The sequence below is a fragment of the Falco rusticolus genome, chromosome 8 (assembly GCF_015220075.1).
Source record: "Falco rusticolus isolate bFalRus1 chromosome 8, bFalRus1.pri, whole genome shotgun sequence".
In the NCBI taxonomy this organism is placed as follows: Eukaryota; Metazoa; Chordata; class Aves; order Falconiformes; family Falconidae; genus Falco; species Falco rusticolus.
The window spans coordinates 36,080,945-36,095,738 of record NC_051194.1 but is presented as its reverse complement, the minus strand read 5'-3'; the positions used below and the strand labels follow the sequence as shown (position 1 = coordinate 36,095,738).

At 39.9% G+C, this 14,794-nt stretch overlaps 1 protein-coding gene across 8 annotated transcripts in view; it reads left to right on the top strand.

Annotated features, from left to right (window-relative positions):
• Nucleotides 1-14,794, top strand: part of EPB41L5 (erythrocyte membrane protein band 4.1 like 5) — a 56,913-nt gene that overhangs the window by 30,927 nt on the left and 11,192 nt on the right. For all 8 annotated transcript variants that reach the window (XM_037396812.1, XM_037396805.1, XM_037396811.1 and 5 more), the window contains exons 15-18: nt 1,624-1,666; nt 2,723-2,838; nt 13,513-13,679; nt 14,238-14,332. In XM_037396812.1, the coding sequence (XP_037252709.1) occupies nt 1,624-1,666; nt 2,723-2,838; nt 13,513-13,679; nt 14,238-14,332 (421 nt within the window). The remainder of the gene's footprint in view (nt 1-1,623; nt 1,667-2,722; nt 2,839-13,512; nt 13,680-14,237; nt 14,333-14,794) is intronic.

Here is a 14,794-nt window from a genome sequence, read left to right as displayed (position 1 = left end):
TGCCCTAATAACTTAAGAACATTGCAATGATCGATTGCAGGCAAATTATTTTTAGAAAATAGATACTTGCAGATATTAAGCATCATGATATTCAGGAGCGGGGTAAGGAGTGTTGAAATAACATTTCAAAAGAACAGGCTTAATACAGCCACACATTTTCTGTTTGTAGCAGCAAGGTTGATTCTTGCATGAGAGGGGGAGAAGTCTAGGAAGTGTGGGGACAAGGCTGCAGTTACTTTAATGGCAGTGTCTCTGTCTTTGTGACCTGTATTGTCTCTTCTTTTTATAGAATGGGAAAGTACTCTTCAAAGCTGGGTGTCATTAAAGTGCTTAAGGATCCTCTGCATGCAAAATGTGACTGTGTGCTTAACTAGTGCTGTCATCTAGTGCTCTCATCGTGCTGTGTTGTCATGCCCTGCTCAGAGTTTCATGCTGGTTAGGTCATTCTGAGAGTGGGAAGAGAAACTTCATATGCAGTTTCTCTTTCTGATAAGACGGCCATCTTCTGATCTGCACCTAGGTGTGGCACTGTTACGTTGGTCTCCAGAGCAATTTATGCCATTTCTGAAACTCTACACTCAACCCTTGCTAATTGAAATGCATCATGAAAGATGTATGTTGTTCCATTCTTTTGTGTTAACTCAGCAGAGGGGAATGTGCCACCCAGAAGGCGTTCCTTAATATTCTGTTAAATGTGCTCTAATCTGTGATAACCTCCACGTTCTCTCAATAGAGAAAGTGTGACGTTGGGAAACAGGCAAGGAACAGGTTGTTTTGTTATGACATTATGGTATTTAAGTAAAATAATTCTGAAGAATCACTGAAGTAGATACAGAAATCTATTTGAATTGTCAGGTTGGGTAGCTATTGTCCAAACTGTAAATCAACTGGAACCATTTTTTAAAAGATTAGAAGTCTGGAAAAAAGTTTGCTTTGCATGAGATTAATAATGTATAATTATTGTGCAGGGTGTTAATGTTTTTAAGTCTCTTAAATGTGTGAAAATAGGAAATGTCTCTTACAGATTCAGAAATCATCAGAACTAGGGATGTGGGTCTTATTTAATTTATTAACTGTATTGCATAATTAATAAGATAAAATTATTATCAAAACTATGCTGAGTTGCTGTGCACCTAATTTTGAATGGCTGCTTTTGAGACTCAGAAGGAGTAATTCAGTCCAGTAGAGGTTACACAGACAGAAGAAACTTACGAATTTTTCTGCTAAACTTTGAAACTTCAAATCAGAAGAGCCCTAGTATGGAACAAACATAGTATCTACAGCATGTGTGTGAGGTTTCGACAATCTCATGTATTGCTGAGTGTTTAACTAAAACTGTATCTGTTTTACTTCATGAGTGCCCTGCCTTACTGCTGAATCAGAGTTTCTAAACTAAACAACTGCAGCTTGAACAAATAAAAAACAAAGTGATACCCTTAGTTACCTACAATGAGGCAGCTGACCTGAAAAATAAGTTTTTTTAAGTTTTCTTTTGAGAACAGTTAAGTACTATGGAAGGATCTTTGTTACACTTTGTGCTTTCTGAAAATCTTTGCAGCTCTGCCAGCCTGCAAAAATAGTTTGTTCATCTGATTCTGATTTAAATATCTTTTTGTCTTTCAGCACTGCAAACAATGCTGTTACCCACCAAACTAATGGATCACAAGTAAGGATCCTCTTATTCTTTTTAAAGGCAATTTTCATGTATTTCAGCAGATTTGAGGATTTTGTTATTTGTTCTTAAAATCCAGTGATTGACCACTTGAAAGTTAAAAACAGTTAACTACTAAATTGCATGCCAAGAAATGGCTGCTAATTTGCAAGCAAGATAATAAGTTAATTTAGCTGGAGTAAGGAAGATACCCCATGGGGCAGTACTATAGAAACTGCTATTTATAGGTACAGATTTTTATAGGTACACAGAGTACCTTTGTGTGAGAGTTCATAATGTCTGGGGGAGGGGTGTGGGAATTCATCAACACCTATGTTGATGCTTGGTTACAGTATTTTTTTCTCTGAAAGGGGGATGTCCCTGCAAATTGACAAATGCATTCTTAGAAAAAAATCAGTGTTCTCTGAGTCTGAGAAGGAGCTCGGAGACACCTGTCCCTTCAGCACTTGTACACAGAACACCTTGTTTCACTGAAAAGGAATGTTAGTGTAAAGTAATGCTGCTTCTGAGTATCAAAAAACAGGACTTGGAATTTGGAAAGGCCCTATTTCGCTTTCTGGAGCATTTCAGATGCTGAGTGCAACAGAAAGGGTCACATATTGGTAGAAACAGGATTATGGTTTGTTTTGACATTAAAATACTCAATCTCTGCTGATGGATAGATTGCTGCTCTGCTCAGCCTTTTTGCATTCTGTGCAAAAGGAGTTGGTTTTTTTCAGGAGTAGTTATGTTTCAAATGGCAGTCCAAAGGCCTGCAACCCAAAGGTGCCAGCTTATTGCTGTTACCTACAGAAGGAACGAGTTGGACACAGCAGGCTGTAGCTTTTTACTGAAATCTTTGAGCAGCTTTGGATTCATTATGATCCTCATACTGTGTGCAGTACTGGAAAAGACTGGGCATAGGTATCCGTTGCTGTGGAAGCAAGGGAAGACAACAGCCTCACTTTAGCTTTGTGCATAAGGAGAAGTGGTGATATGTTTTGCTGTGTGTAACGTGTCGTCACTTTATTAATGTGTGTATAATAACTAATTTATATCCTGTCTCCAAAGAGCTGGAATGCAAAGCCAAACCTACCTGTCTTAACAGCAGTTCCTTCTGCCCCAGTCTTAGTGGAAATAGAAAACCTCCCAAGGAGCCCAGGAGCCAGCCAGCAAGACAAGAAGTGGTACGTTCTGCTTTGCTGGAAAATGAATTTAGCTTGCTTATGCATGATTCAAGTGGCTGGCTGTTTCTTTATCTGCACTTAAATAAGCTGCCATCCTTGTATCTTTAACACAAGTTGACAGTCAAGTTAACGGTGATGCAGCTGATTTGTTGCTGTGAATGTAGTATGGGGGAGGTGAGGACAACAGGCTTAGTCACTGCCAACCAAAAGAAAAATTCTTCAGGGGCTGAAGATATGATTAAATTGCGAACACCATTTTCAAGCCTTGGAGAGAGCTGGGTCCTTCTCATTTGCCATAATACTCCTTGTAACCCTTTGCTTGGTACCATGGGGCCCAAGGACTTGGCCTGATCCTTAACAAAATGCAGAACCTTGTAAACCAGTATCCTTGTGAACCATCTTTTGAGCTTTTTAAAATGGGCAAGCTGATTTTTTTCATTATCTTGGGTAGAATGGGAGCTTGAGGAAAATGACACAAGCTGAAGATAAGAGCTTTGATTTCATGTAACCAGAGTATTAGTTTTATAGATTGGATCCATCTCAAAATGAGGACAATTTGTTTGAAGATAAATGTACATATCATTTATCTTAAAGTAATTCTGTATTGCAAAGGTATTTCAAAGCCAAAACTGACATAATATCAAGCCAGCACTTCTGCATATGTCATCTTAACTTTTTCAACTTCTTGTGCATTCAGAGGCAGTATGGCTTATCCTAGAAGGGTACTTCTGGTTTCTGCAAGACTTCATGAGCAGCAGCAATGGAATGGAGCAAGACAAAAGCTCTTATCCTAAGCTGTTTCAGCCCTCAAGAGAAAAGGTCCTTCTCCCATTGTTGGGCATATGAACCTGCTTTGCTTCAGTACCTCTTAAAAGTAAATGATACCTGTTTCCAACAGTGCAATAACAACTGTACTTTAATTTTGTAAATCTTCTTGATTAAAGTCTTCTAATACTATGGGTTTGGGATTATAAAGGGGATGGTAATTCTGCTTTATGTGTTGCATTTTATTGAAATTTCAATCAGAACCTGTGATAAATACTGGTTTTCTTTCTTTTGCCCTTGATTTGTCTAGTATCTGAAATCTGTGCTTGTCTATGGTGAGATCCTGTTGATCGCTCAATTCCTTCCATGGTGGTGGGTGAAAGGTGGTGGTTTCTTTATTCTTCAGCATTCTGAGTATGGTTTTATTTTTATTCTTTTGGTCTAATTGCAAGATGTGTGCTAGTAACCAGTATTTTCTTTGATGGAAATGTTTGACTCTTGCTCCAAACAGCTGCTCTTGGGTGTGATTCGTGCTAGCGTTCTTGCTAGTGTTTACAAGGCTTCTGTTGCTTATTGAAATCTCACTGCTTCTGTTCAGAAGCAGAGAGGACTCTGTAGCCAATCTGTTTCAGTTTTGGTCTTGGTACACCTGTTTTAGGATTAAGAACTTGAGCCTGTCTGTCTTAACGTTGTCAAGGAATCTAAGCTTACATGCCAGCTGCCGCAGTATGTAGCCTTTCTATAGTAGAGTGGGAGTGAATATAAAATATATCTGCATGTAACCCAAAACAGCATGCCATAAAGAAAACAAGCTTCTTGACAATTGACGCGTTTTAATGGAGTCATCAAGTATTACATTTGAGTCATTAAGCATTACACTTAATGCTTGTACTGCATATGTGTTATGTTTCTTGGAGATACAGCATTATTATTGAAGGCAGTAGTCTTCTGGCAAAGAGGTTTTAATGTGTTCACTGGAAACAGTACTACCTGTAATAAAGGGCAAATCCAGCTGTAGGAAGAAGACAACAGTTTGGAGCTGAGTCAGCAATTGAGCTACATTCTGGTTTCCTAGGTGGGAGGTGGGGGTTAGGTTAATATAATTGCCAGAACTATATATTTGTTGTGGGGCTGTGACTTGGCTATTGCACCTTGGAGTCTTGGTGTCTCGATGCTGCTAACGAGATCTCTTTTCAGCTGCTGCTGTCTTAAATTGGCCTGTTTCTGCATGAATTATCTTTGCTTTCTGTCAAAAAAAATAGTCTTCTTTTAGAGAGAGTTTGCCAAGGATTGTTGAGAACACCAAAATCTCTGGACTGGAGTTCTGCAGATGGTTAGATTGAAGGGGTTTAGAAGTAAGGCCCCGACCTCGTGAGTTTCTGTGCTCTGCTTGGCAGATGCCTGTATTGGCTACCTTGCAGCTTAGATCCCTTCCTAATATCAATGTTTCCTTTAATTTAAAATGCTAATTCTGCAGCTGCCAACAGCAATTGTGCCAGATTGTATAAAGTACTTTGTAGATAAGAAGGATTGTAGTGTCTTTTTTTTCCCCCCCCTTTGCTTCATTCCTGTAAAATTGTCAGTACAGGAAAACTGTACTGGTTTGCATGGTCTGGAAATAGTCTGGAATATTAGTTGCAAGGCTGAGAAGCCTAAAACACAATCAGTGTCTGTCTAATTTTAGTCTTTTCTCAATAAGCTGTTTCTGTGCTAAAATAGGACAGGAGACAAAGGTTTAATAATATTTTTTTCCTTACTGTGGAGAAAGTAGGGGGAGTTTGTGCTTTTTTTTTGTTTGTTTGTTTTGGGTTTTTTTTTGCTTTCCCAGCAAAATGGGAAAATAGTGTAATGAACTGTTGAGGATTGGAGCCTTCAGTATTCACGGGTCACCTCCTCAGCATACTTGGCAAAAAACAAAACTCTGAATTTACCCATGAGTGACCTTTATATAAATTCTCTCCCTTTTCTAAAGGAGGACTATACCTGAGTGTTAATCATTTACAGCTGTTGTAAATCCTGCATGCTTTTCTGCTTCCCAGCCTTAACACTGTCATCTTCCAACTCATGTGCTGGCTGCTTGGCTGTCCTGGCAGTGCTGCGAGGCTTTCTAGACATGAGAAGCTGGAATTCAAGCAGGTGGCTGTCTAGGACCCCTCTAGGTGAACAGCAACAATGTTTCCATTTTGTTTAGATTTGGGTCATTAAATAGAGAAGTTTACATTAAACTGAAGGAGTATTTGTTTGTCTTGGGTGTTTCCTTGCTTGAATAGTTTCCGAGAGTGCTTTTTTACAAGCATTTTTTTTGATACTGACTGTATCTTGCATCAGCCTCTTCTGAAACATACCAGTGAAGGATCCTAATACAACACAGACAACAGCTAACAGATCATTGTCCATTTCTTAAAGTTTTAAAATTTGACTATTTTAGTAAATTGCTTATCCCTGCTGCTTTGGAGATGCTTGTGCCTAAAGGGTTACAGTTTTCTAGCAAAGGGCTCCTGCATAAAAATATTTTTCAAAACTGTTTGAAGTGATGAGTGCTCTTCCCTACTCTTCTTTTTAGCTTTTGGAGGACTTTATGCCAACTGCGGTATAGACCAGCCACAACTGTGCACAGCATTTCTGTGGTTTTGATTTTTGGAATTCAAAATTTAAAATTTACAAACCATTATACCCTCATATGCAAGATTAGAAAACAGTCTTAGTTTTGTGACCTTTTTAAAAAACGCTCTTTTTCCAACTAAATTTTTTATGTTAATCAAGTACAGCTACAGTCAGCTCCTTCAGTAGTATTCAGTCTCTTAGTAACCTAAATTGTGAATGATTTGTGTGTGCTGTACTGTTTGCCCCTGCACAGGAATGCTCATGTTTCTGAGTTTCTATTTTCTTCTCCTTTTCTTAACTTGCATTGGAATCTACATTTTTCCAATGAGTTTGAAATCTGGTGTTGCTTATAGATGCTTGTTTCAGGTGTACGTTTAGAGCTGCCACTTAAACCCTTTCAGCTTCCTGCAAACGTGCTATATGCTTGGGAGCTCTGTTCCTCCATCATACTGTTTTCTCTCATTTGTAAAATGCACATGGCTCTTGCTCAGTTTTGTGAAGTGCATTGAAATATGAAGTGCTTTTGATTTGGTAAGTGTAGACAATGTATACATCAGCTTAACTTGTTTCAAAATTCTGCAAAAATGTGCATGATACGGAGCAGAAAAGGGGTTTATTTGACAGTGTCGTCATGTACACACATACTTGCATGTCTCTTTCCTTCAGTATTTACCTTCCAGCAATGCCCTTTTCCTTGCCTTTTCACATCAATCTTCTTGTCTTTACTTTTGCTTTACTTTTCCACCCTCTTTCTCACCCATGGCTGTTTACTAATTGTGCCCCCTCCCACTCCCCAATAATCCAGGCCCTTTGACGCTGCCGACCGCTGTCAACGTGGTGGAAGCCTGTGGGACGCGTGGGCCCCGCCGAGGACCCGCGCTGCGGACGGACAATACATCGCTTTTGTCCATGAGCGTAATGTGAAGAATGCGGGAATGCACAGCAGTGCTGGTACCTATGCTGTCCAAACCACCATGACCAGTCTCTGAGACGTGGGCCTCTCTGGAGCTAGAGACTGCTTTCTAGCAGAGGCTGGAAATTTACCTTTTGAGCCGTTTCTGAGATAAGGACAATGGACGCAAAGCTGACTATAAAGGGGGAAAAAAGTTTTTATAGGCCCTATATGTCATTTTTTAGGCTCTATATATCATGCTGTTGGTATTTAGTCTTTAAAAAAGCACCAAACAAACCAGAAGCCACCCATCGCTCTTATATTAAAACATGACTCTGTGTGTGGGTGTGTGTGTATATATATATATATATATCTTTTTAATTGTGTTAAGATTTTTCTTAATGATTGAAAGATTTATTTTTTTTTTTTAGCTGGGTTTAACTTTGAGAGCCATGCAGGGTCACATTTGTAATAAAACCACATATGCAACTAGTGGGTTATAATGCGGTTTCAAAAATCTGAGACAGGATGTAACTGCCTCTCCTTTTGTATCAGGATTATTTTAAAATAACTAAGGTAGATGGTTGATCTGAAAACTAACCTTTTTTTTTTAAGAAGTCTTCTTCTGAAAAATATTGCTTGGAAATGGAATAGAATTATTTTAATTTTTTTAAGAATAAAACCATCAGAACTCCTGAAAAGTCAGAGTAATATTTTTTTTCTTTCTAGAAAATTTTATTTCTGTTTTGCTCCAGTTGAAATGAGACAAGTACTTCCTGACAAACACCAGTCCTACCATATGATTCACGAGGTTAATTGTTAAGTCAGAGGTTAAGACTCCAGCTTCATGGCTCATTGGTGTTCTTGGGGGCCTTTAACAACATGAACTACCTTTACCCTTGAATGCCCTGTGTTTTCACATGGTTTCTGAAGTTAGCTGCTTTTACATTGAAATATTCTTTTCCTATTTAAAAAAGAAAAAGTCTGTGGGTAGAGCGCTTTTAGAATTCATTTATGTTTGGCTTTTAAGATAAAGTGTTTGAATGATTTTCAAATTGCTTGAATAAGTTTCAAATAGCCACATAGCCCAGAAATACAAAACCATTGTTTTTAGATATCCCGCCCCAAAGAACCAAGAAAGTATGTCTCAGGTATGACATAATACTGCCTGAGATACTTTGGTCTCCTCACCCTTGTATCTGACAAAGGGAAAGAAATTGCTAAGGAAATGTGGGTCTCCATCTACAACTCTGCTTTAAAAAAAGAGGATATGCAAGCTACATATAAGATCTGTAGGATCTACAGAGGTGATTAGAGCAGTCTGTTGTGCTATTTTTAGCTTTAGATTTTGCAAGGTGGATGTTGTAAGCTTCTGGAGCGAAGCAAACCTATTTGTTTATTATTTCTAAAGTTGCATAAGAATATGCAAATGAAAACAGGTGTTCTGACTTTAAAATACTGTATAATTTCTGTGTAGATGAAGGAGAAGCCACCACTAATTTGAGTGATAGAATTTGGGATAGTTTTGTATTTAAAATGCAAGAACATTGTTGCAACGACGAGTCACCGCTTTGTTGCGGAGTTGTAAGTTCAGATGTGCTTATGTAGTGGTCAGGCCATTGCATGTAGTGGCTGACTCCTCTGGTATCAGAGAAGTTTTGTGGAGCTACTGTAGAACTGAAGGATAGTTGAGGTTGGAAGGACACCTCTGGAGATCGTGGGGTTCACCCCCATGCTAAAAGCAGGTTGCTCAGGTCCATGCCAGCCAGGTTTTGAGTGTCTCCAAGGATGGAGATTTCCCGCCCTCTCCGAGCAACCTGTTCTGGTGTTTCACCAACCTCACAGCAAGAAAAGGTTTTCTTTCTTGTGTTTAAGTGGAATCTTCTTTCATTTCTGAAAACAGAATTTCAGTTTGTGCCTGTGGCCTCTTGTCCTGTCTCTGGGCTCCCTTGAGAAGAGTCTGGCTGTTGTCTTTACTCCCCCCACCAGGTTTTTATACACATTGATCAGATCCCTCTGAGCTTTTTCTTCTCCAGGCTGAGCAGTCCCAACTCTCTCAGCCTCTCCTCCTATGTCAGGTGCTTCAGACCCTCAGACCTTTTGGCATCTTTGTGGGCCTTTGCCACACTCTCTCCCATAGGTCCATGTCTCTCTTGTCCTGGGGAGCCCAGAACTGGGCATAGCACTCCAGGGGGTCTCACCAGCGCTGAGCAGAGGGCTGGGTGTCCCAGCTGCCTGCAGGGTGCTGACTGTCACAGACTGCCTGGGAATGAACTGCGAGTTTGGTTATTAAAGCTCTCAAAGTTTTCATGGTAGATGTTAAGCATGACAGCAGAACTAGTTCCGACTGAGGATAGAGGAAGCGACCCTGGTTGCCTGAAATCCATCTACCTTTAGAACTGATTTGTTGTAGTATGGTATATATTGCATGCTTTTGCCACGTGGCTGTGAATCTTGCATACATCCTGAGGGTTGATTTTGCTCTGTGCTGGACTTATTTTACTGTGACTTCATTGTCTTAGGGACATTTATTACCCTGATTTCCACTAGGACAAGTGACAGCTCTCAATAGCAGACAGAGAAATTGTACCACCTGGTACCAACACCACCTAACTGCATCTTTACAGGGACAGATTACGTGCTGGAATAGCATTGAGGAAGCACATGCATGTCTTTCTAAACAGTATGGTGGTAACAGATCTTTTCTTAATATCCACAAAGTTTCTACAGCCAGCACCTTTTCCTAAGGGTGTTTTCTTTCCTTTCTTGTAGTTGTTGGCTTGTATATAGTACGCTATGTCAGTATTTGGAATTCTCTTCAAACAAATGGGAGACAGCAGAAGTCTTGGAATGTGGGACTCAGTCTGCTTGATTATAAACTGTGTGTGGACAGTTTCCATTTGGAGCATCATACATCCCCAGGAATTTTTCTTTTCCTTTCCTCAGAAGGAAAAGGAAGTGTTTTTTTCTGAATGTTTTGTGGTTTTTAGGGGTGAAAAAAAATCTGAAAAAAGATTACAGGCTTAAATTTACTACTCTTGACTTCAGGTATAACATCGAATGCTCCAAAGTGAAGGAAATTAACAAAGAATTACATACTATTATACTACTTAGCAGAGTCAATGTGAGAAACTATTCTGTGTCGCTACCAGTTTGGAAAAATAAATTAGCTTGCGTGGTGCTCCATGCTGCTTCAAATTAGATTAGTTGCAAAAGAATTATCTCTTTTGCAGTGGACTTGGATAGTTACTATATTTTACAGATTGTATTTCACAAACTAGAATGAGGTATTGTTTTGCTTTTCAGCTAGGAAATAAAAAAAAAATCATACCCTTTGTAACTGACAGCTTTCTCAGTCACAATATGCATTGTGTACTGTATGGTATATACTAATGTGAATATATTTGTCAGGCAAAAAGAAGAAATAATGCAGTAGCTAACTCCCTTAACTGTGGGAATTCCCTGAGCATGTGACAGCTTCTGCGTGTGATTTAGTAGTGAGCTGACAAACCTTTCCATGTGCTAAAACCTGTTGGTTATTCCTATATTCATAATTATTTGTATGACTTGAACTCCTGGTATCACTTATCAGCTTTTTGCTTAGAATATTTCTTAAAACATGTTGATAGAAGTTGATTCTGAAGACATAAAGCCTGGCACTTACTACTACACAAAGTTCAACTATCCCTTTGTGTGTGGGTAAATACAGGAACGTGTAAAGCTAATGCGCGTTTCATTCTTGGGTACTGCACACTGACTGTCACTGAAGTCTTGCTTTTCCTGGGAAGCCGTTTGTTATTTCCCTTAGGATTGGCGTGAATGTTCATCAGTGTTTTGTAAAAGAAATACTGTGCAGTGATGAAAATAGTATCTTGTGCTTAGTTCCATAGTCTGGCCGTTGACGAAGACTGCATGGTAGACTTCCTGATGGTGCCCTGAAGAGGGTGAAGAATCTGGGGGGCCTTGAAAATTTAGTGCTCTTCAGGGAACACATCTCTTGTGCCTGCAAATTCCAGTGGCTGATGGTCTCCCAGTATGATTTCCTCTTGTGACTGCCTATCTGAGGGTGGTTGAGTAGGTGTTTCAGTGGGTCTGAAAGCAAAATGTGGGGTCAGTTCCTACTTGCATCTTGGCTTAGGAGGCTTCTCTTGAGTCTGCCTAAAATTAATTCAGTTTCCCTCAGGCCCTGCTGTGATGCAGGGGTGAAGCTGCTGGGACTCACCCCCGTTGTCCTTGCTACCTCCCACCATCCCGTGCACAAATGGCAATAAGGTTTCCTACAAACTTTCATCACCTTAATGTAAGTAGTATGCTGCTTTTGGAGCAATGCTAGGCAATGAGTGTGCCATTTGAATATGCCACCAGATTTTAAGACTGCCTTTATCTTGAGCAGGCAGGTTTTTATATCAGCTTTCTTGTCTGTCTAGTAAATGTTACTGCAGTTGTCATAGGGGGGGCAAAAGCTAGTGTAGTTATCCTAGCAATTTTCCAGCGAAGATAAATAGAATTTTTCACTCATTTTCTCCACTGTGCTGCAATGCTAAGAAAAGCATTAGGAGATTACAGCATAGAGAATTGTTACTGGTGCTTTACGTCACTTCTTACGTGGAGTTCATAGGAGCTTATACATAGCTCCTTCAACATGTCATGGCATCAACACCTCTGCGCTGCAGGCAAAATCTGAACTTCGATACTGGTTGTCACGTTAAACCTTTGGGAAGCTATTTACCAGAGACTGTCAGAAAATGGCAGAAAATTGTTGGCTTCATGTAAAGATCATAAAACATTTTCACTCTCTTGCATAGACATCCTCTGATAGTAAGGTATTGGGATTCAGTCTCACTTTCTTTGTTGCCCTAATTGGGAGAGCATCTATTCCTGCTGGTTACTTCTAATAATTAAAATTCTCTGTATCCCTCAGTCCCCCTTTGTGAGACTATCTTCTGCTTGCCATTTCCCAGTAGTGGTGCAGAGCAACTGTGCAGTAGATTGAAGTGTTTCCTATTACTTGCTTTGCTAGTAGCTTCTTATTCCACTGCTTTAAGAGAATCATGCAAGTGACCTCAGTTTGCCTCACAGCAGTTATCTTAAGATGATTCGTACATTATTAGCACTAAAACGGTGATATCCTGTAATCTCTTTCAGAGGTATATATTTAACATTGGAAGGATTGTTTTGGGTGCTTGAGATGGAGGGAGGAGTTATTTTCCTGGAGCCTCTAGTGACAACATGGGACTGCTTCCAGGTTCCAGGGGCTGGTGGGAGGCATGGGGCATTAACCAGGTAGCGATAAGGGAGAAGCTGGTCTGACTGGGCAGGAGGAATTGTCTCTGTACATAATGAGAAGTTCTGTTGTGGTGGGTACTTGCCTGGTATCGTTGGTCTCATATTTGGGACAGGACTTTCAAAAGTGGTAGATTTTTCTTCTTAAACCAATATTGCGACCAAACCGTATGTGTGATTGTTGACTGAAAGGGGTGACGATTAAACTGCAGTTATGTGCACAGGTTGTCGATTAACCTTCGTTTCCTGCAGCAGTTGTTGTTTCCATATTTGTTACTGTTTGCTGTTAGGATAGCTTTAGCTGTCCTGAACTTTGAAGAGATGGATGAGATTCCTAACTGCCGGCACAACATAAGCGTCATAATATAACTTTTGTTTTTGTAATTGTTTTTCTATGTGCATTGTAAATACCAATGGTAGGACAAAATAAAAAGGGGACATTTCTATTAGAAAGCAAAGGAGGTGAAACAAGTGATCCTAACAGGGTACAGGGTAGATGCTGTGATTCACTTAAAACTAATTGTGACTGCTAAGGTTTTATTCATGTCTCTGCCCAAGTTAATAAAGCTGAAACTAGTTATAGATATATGCATAACCATACCGTAGTGTCAGTGCAGACCTATGCTGTGCATCCTTCTGCCCCCTGTTCTGCTTACAAGTGTTGGGTGAAGTGCCATGCAAATCACTTTTTGTGAAAAGTATCAACTTCCCTCCCCCTAACTTTTGTTTTTCTCATATAAAAATCCTGAAGCGTACCTTGACTTTGTTAGAAAAACTTCAGATACTTGTTCAAAAAAGTGTGTTTAATGGATAAAAACTTCTCTCCTCCTCTCTTCACTTTTTCCACTGTTATGTGATGAAGCAGCAGGCAATGTGGACCTGTTCTGGTATGAAGTCACTTCTACAAACATGAATGTACCACCCCCACCTCCAATTTTTTTTTATTATTTTTTTTTCCCAACTCGCTAAAGGCCAACGTCTATTAGTTACCTGAAAAATTTTTACAGAATATGTCTGATTACCAGAAGACAGCTTGAAAAAAGAGATTGCATATGTTAAAGCTTTTTCTTGTTACAGGAAGAGTGGTAACACGATTCTGTGTATCTCTGCCCATCTTTGTGCCTTTGCAGCGTACCTCTTGTTGATTTGCTAGACAGCACGGAGTTGCCAGAAACCTGTGTTGATGATGCCATAGGTCATCCAGTTGTTGGCTTGGCAACAGGAGATTCAGAAGAGGCTGTTAGTTGCCCTCATCCTGGCACAAAGGAAACTGCAGCTGAAAAAGCAGACTCGGATCGTAAGCAAACTTACAGATTTTTCCCTATTATGTGATGTGTGGGGTCAAAGTTAACAGACTAGGTTGTTACAATGTTGTTTCTGTACAAAAATCGAGAAGTGTTGTAGAAAGCTCCTTTAGCTTTTATGCATAAGGACAATTTTACCCACCACTAGGACAACAAAGTTGGTCAGCTCTCCCCATTTCAGCTGGAAGCAGCTTATTGCCAAGGACAGAGGTACAAGGGAAAAGCTATAGTTTGCAGGATCGGACTTTAGCCACAAATACAGTGAAGTGCAACCATCTGAGCAATTAACTCTTGCTGCTTGCTCGCTCACTGTGAGGACGGCGAGGGAAAGGAACTTGCAGGAGTGCAGTGTGTGGTGATTAGGTACATGCAGTCTCTAGGCTTGAAACTTGTATGGAAGGTTGAGCAAATGGTATTTTTTACTACCCCATCCTTGTGCTTTTTTCCACAACTTTAAAACCATGTAATTAGTGCTCAGGAAGAATGCAAGTTACAAGTCAAGTAACTCCACAGTGACATTAAGAAGCTTATATATTTTCTGTCTTTTTCAGCATTTGAAGACACATTCCTAAAACTGAAACAGCTGGAGACAGAGCACAGCAGCCCCGTGCCAACTGAGCGTCCTAACGTAAACATAAACATACAGGTAGTTGGGCTTCATTCCTCTTGGCAGAGTCACTGAGTTTTGTTCAGATCATTCTGAAAAGTCTTCCATTTACCTTAGGCTCTTTGCAGGCTTTTTTAAGAATATGAGGAAATACTGTGGGGGGATATTAAAGGAAATACAAATGTTTTGTTACATGTAAACCTGTGTGTGACAGGGCAGTGAGATAAAGATGGGGGGCAGAGGTGCATGTGCTCCTTAGAAAATTTCACTGGGCTGCGTTCTTCAAAAATAAATGGGATAAAGGCTTGAAATGTTCTTCAGTTGTCTTTATCTGTAGGTTACTAACTGTACAATGCTGTATAGTTCACAGTCTTTTTTTGAGGGACTGAGCTGCTTTCTTGGTGTTTTTCAGTTGCCTTTGGTAACCTTCCCAGAACACTGTTCTGATGTTTTGTTTTGAGTCGAGTTTGCTGCTGATCTGTCCCTCCTGTTAAGGAACCA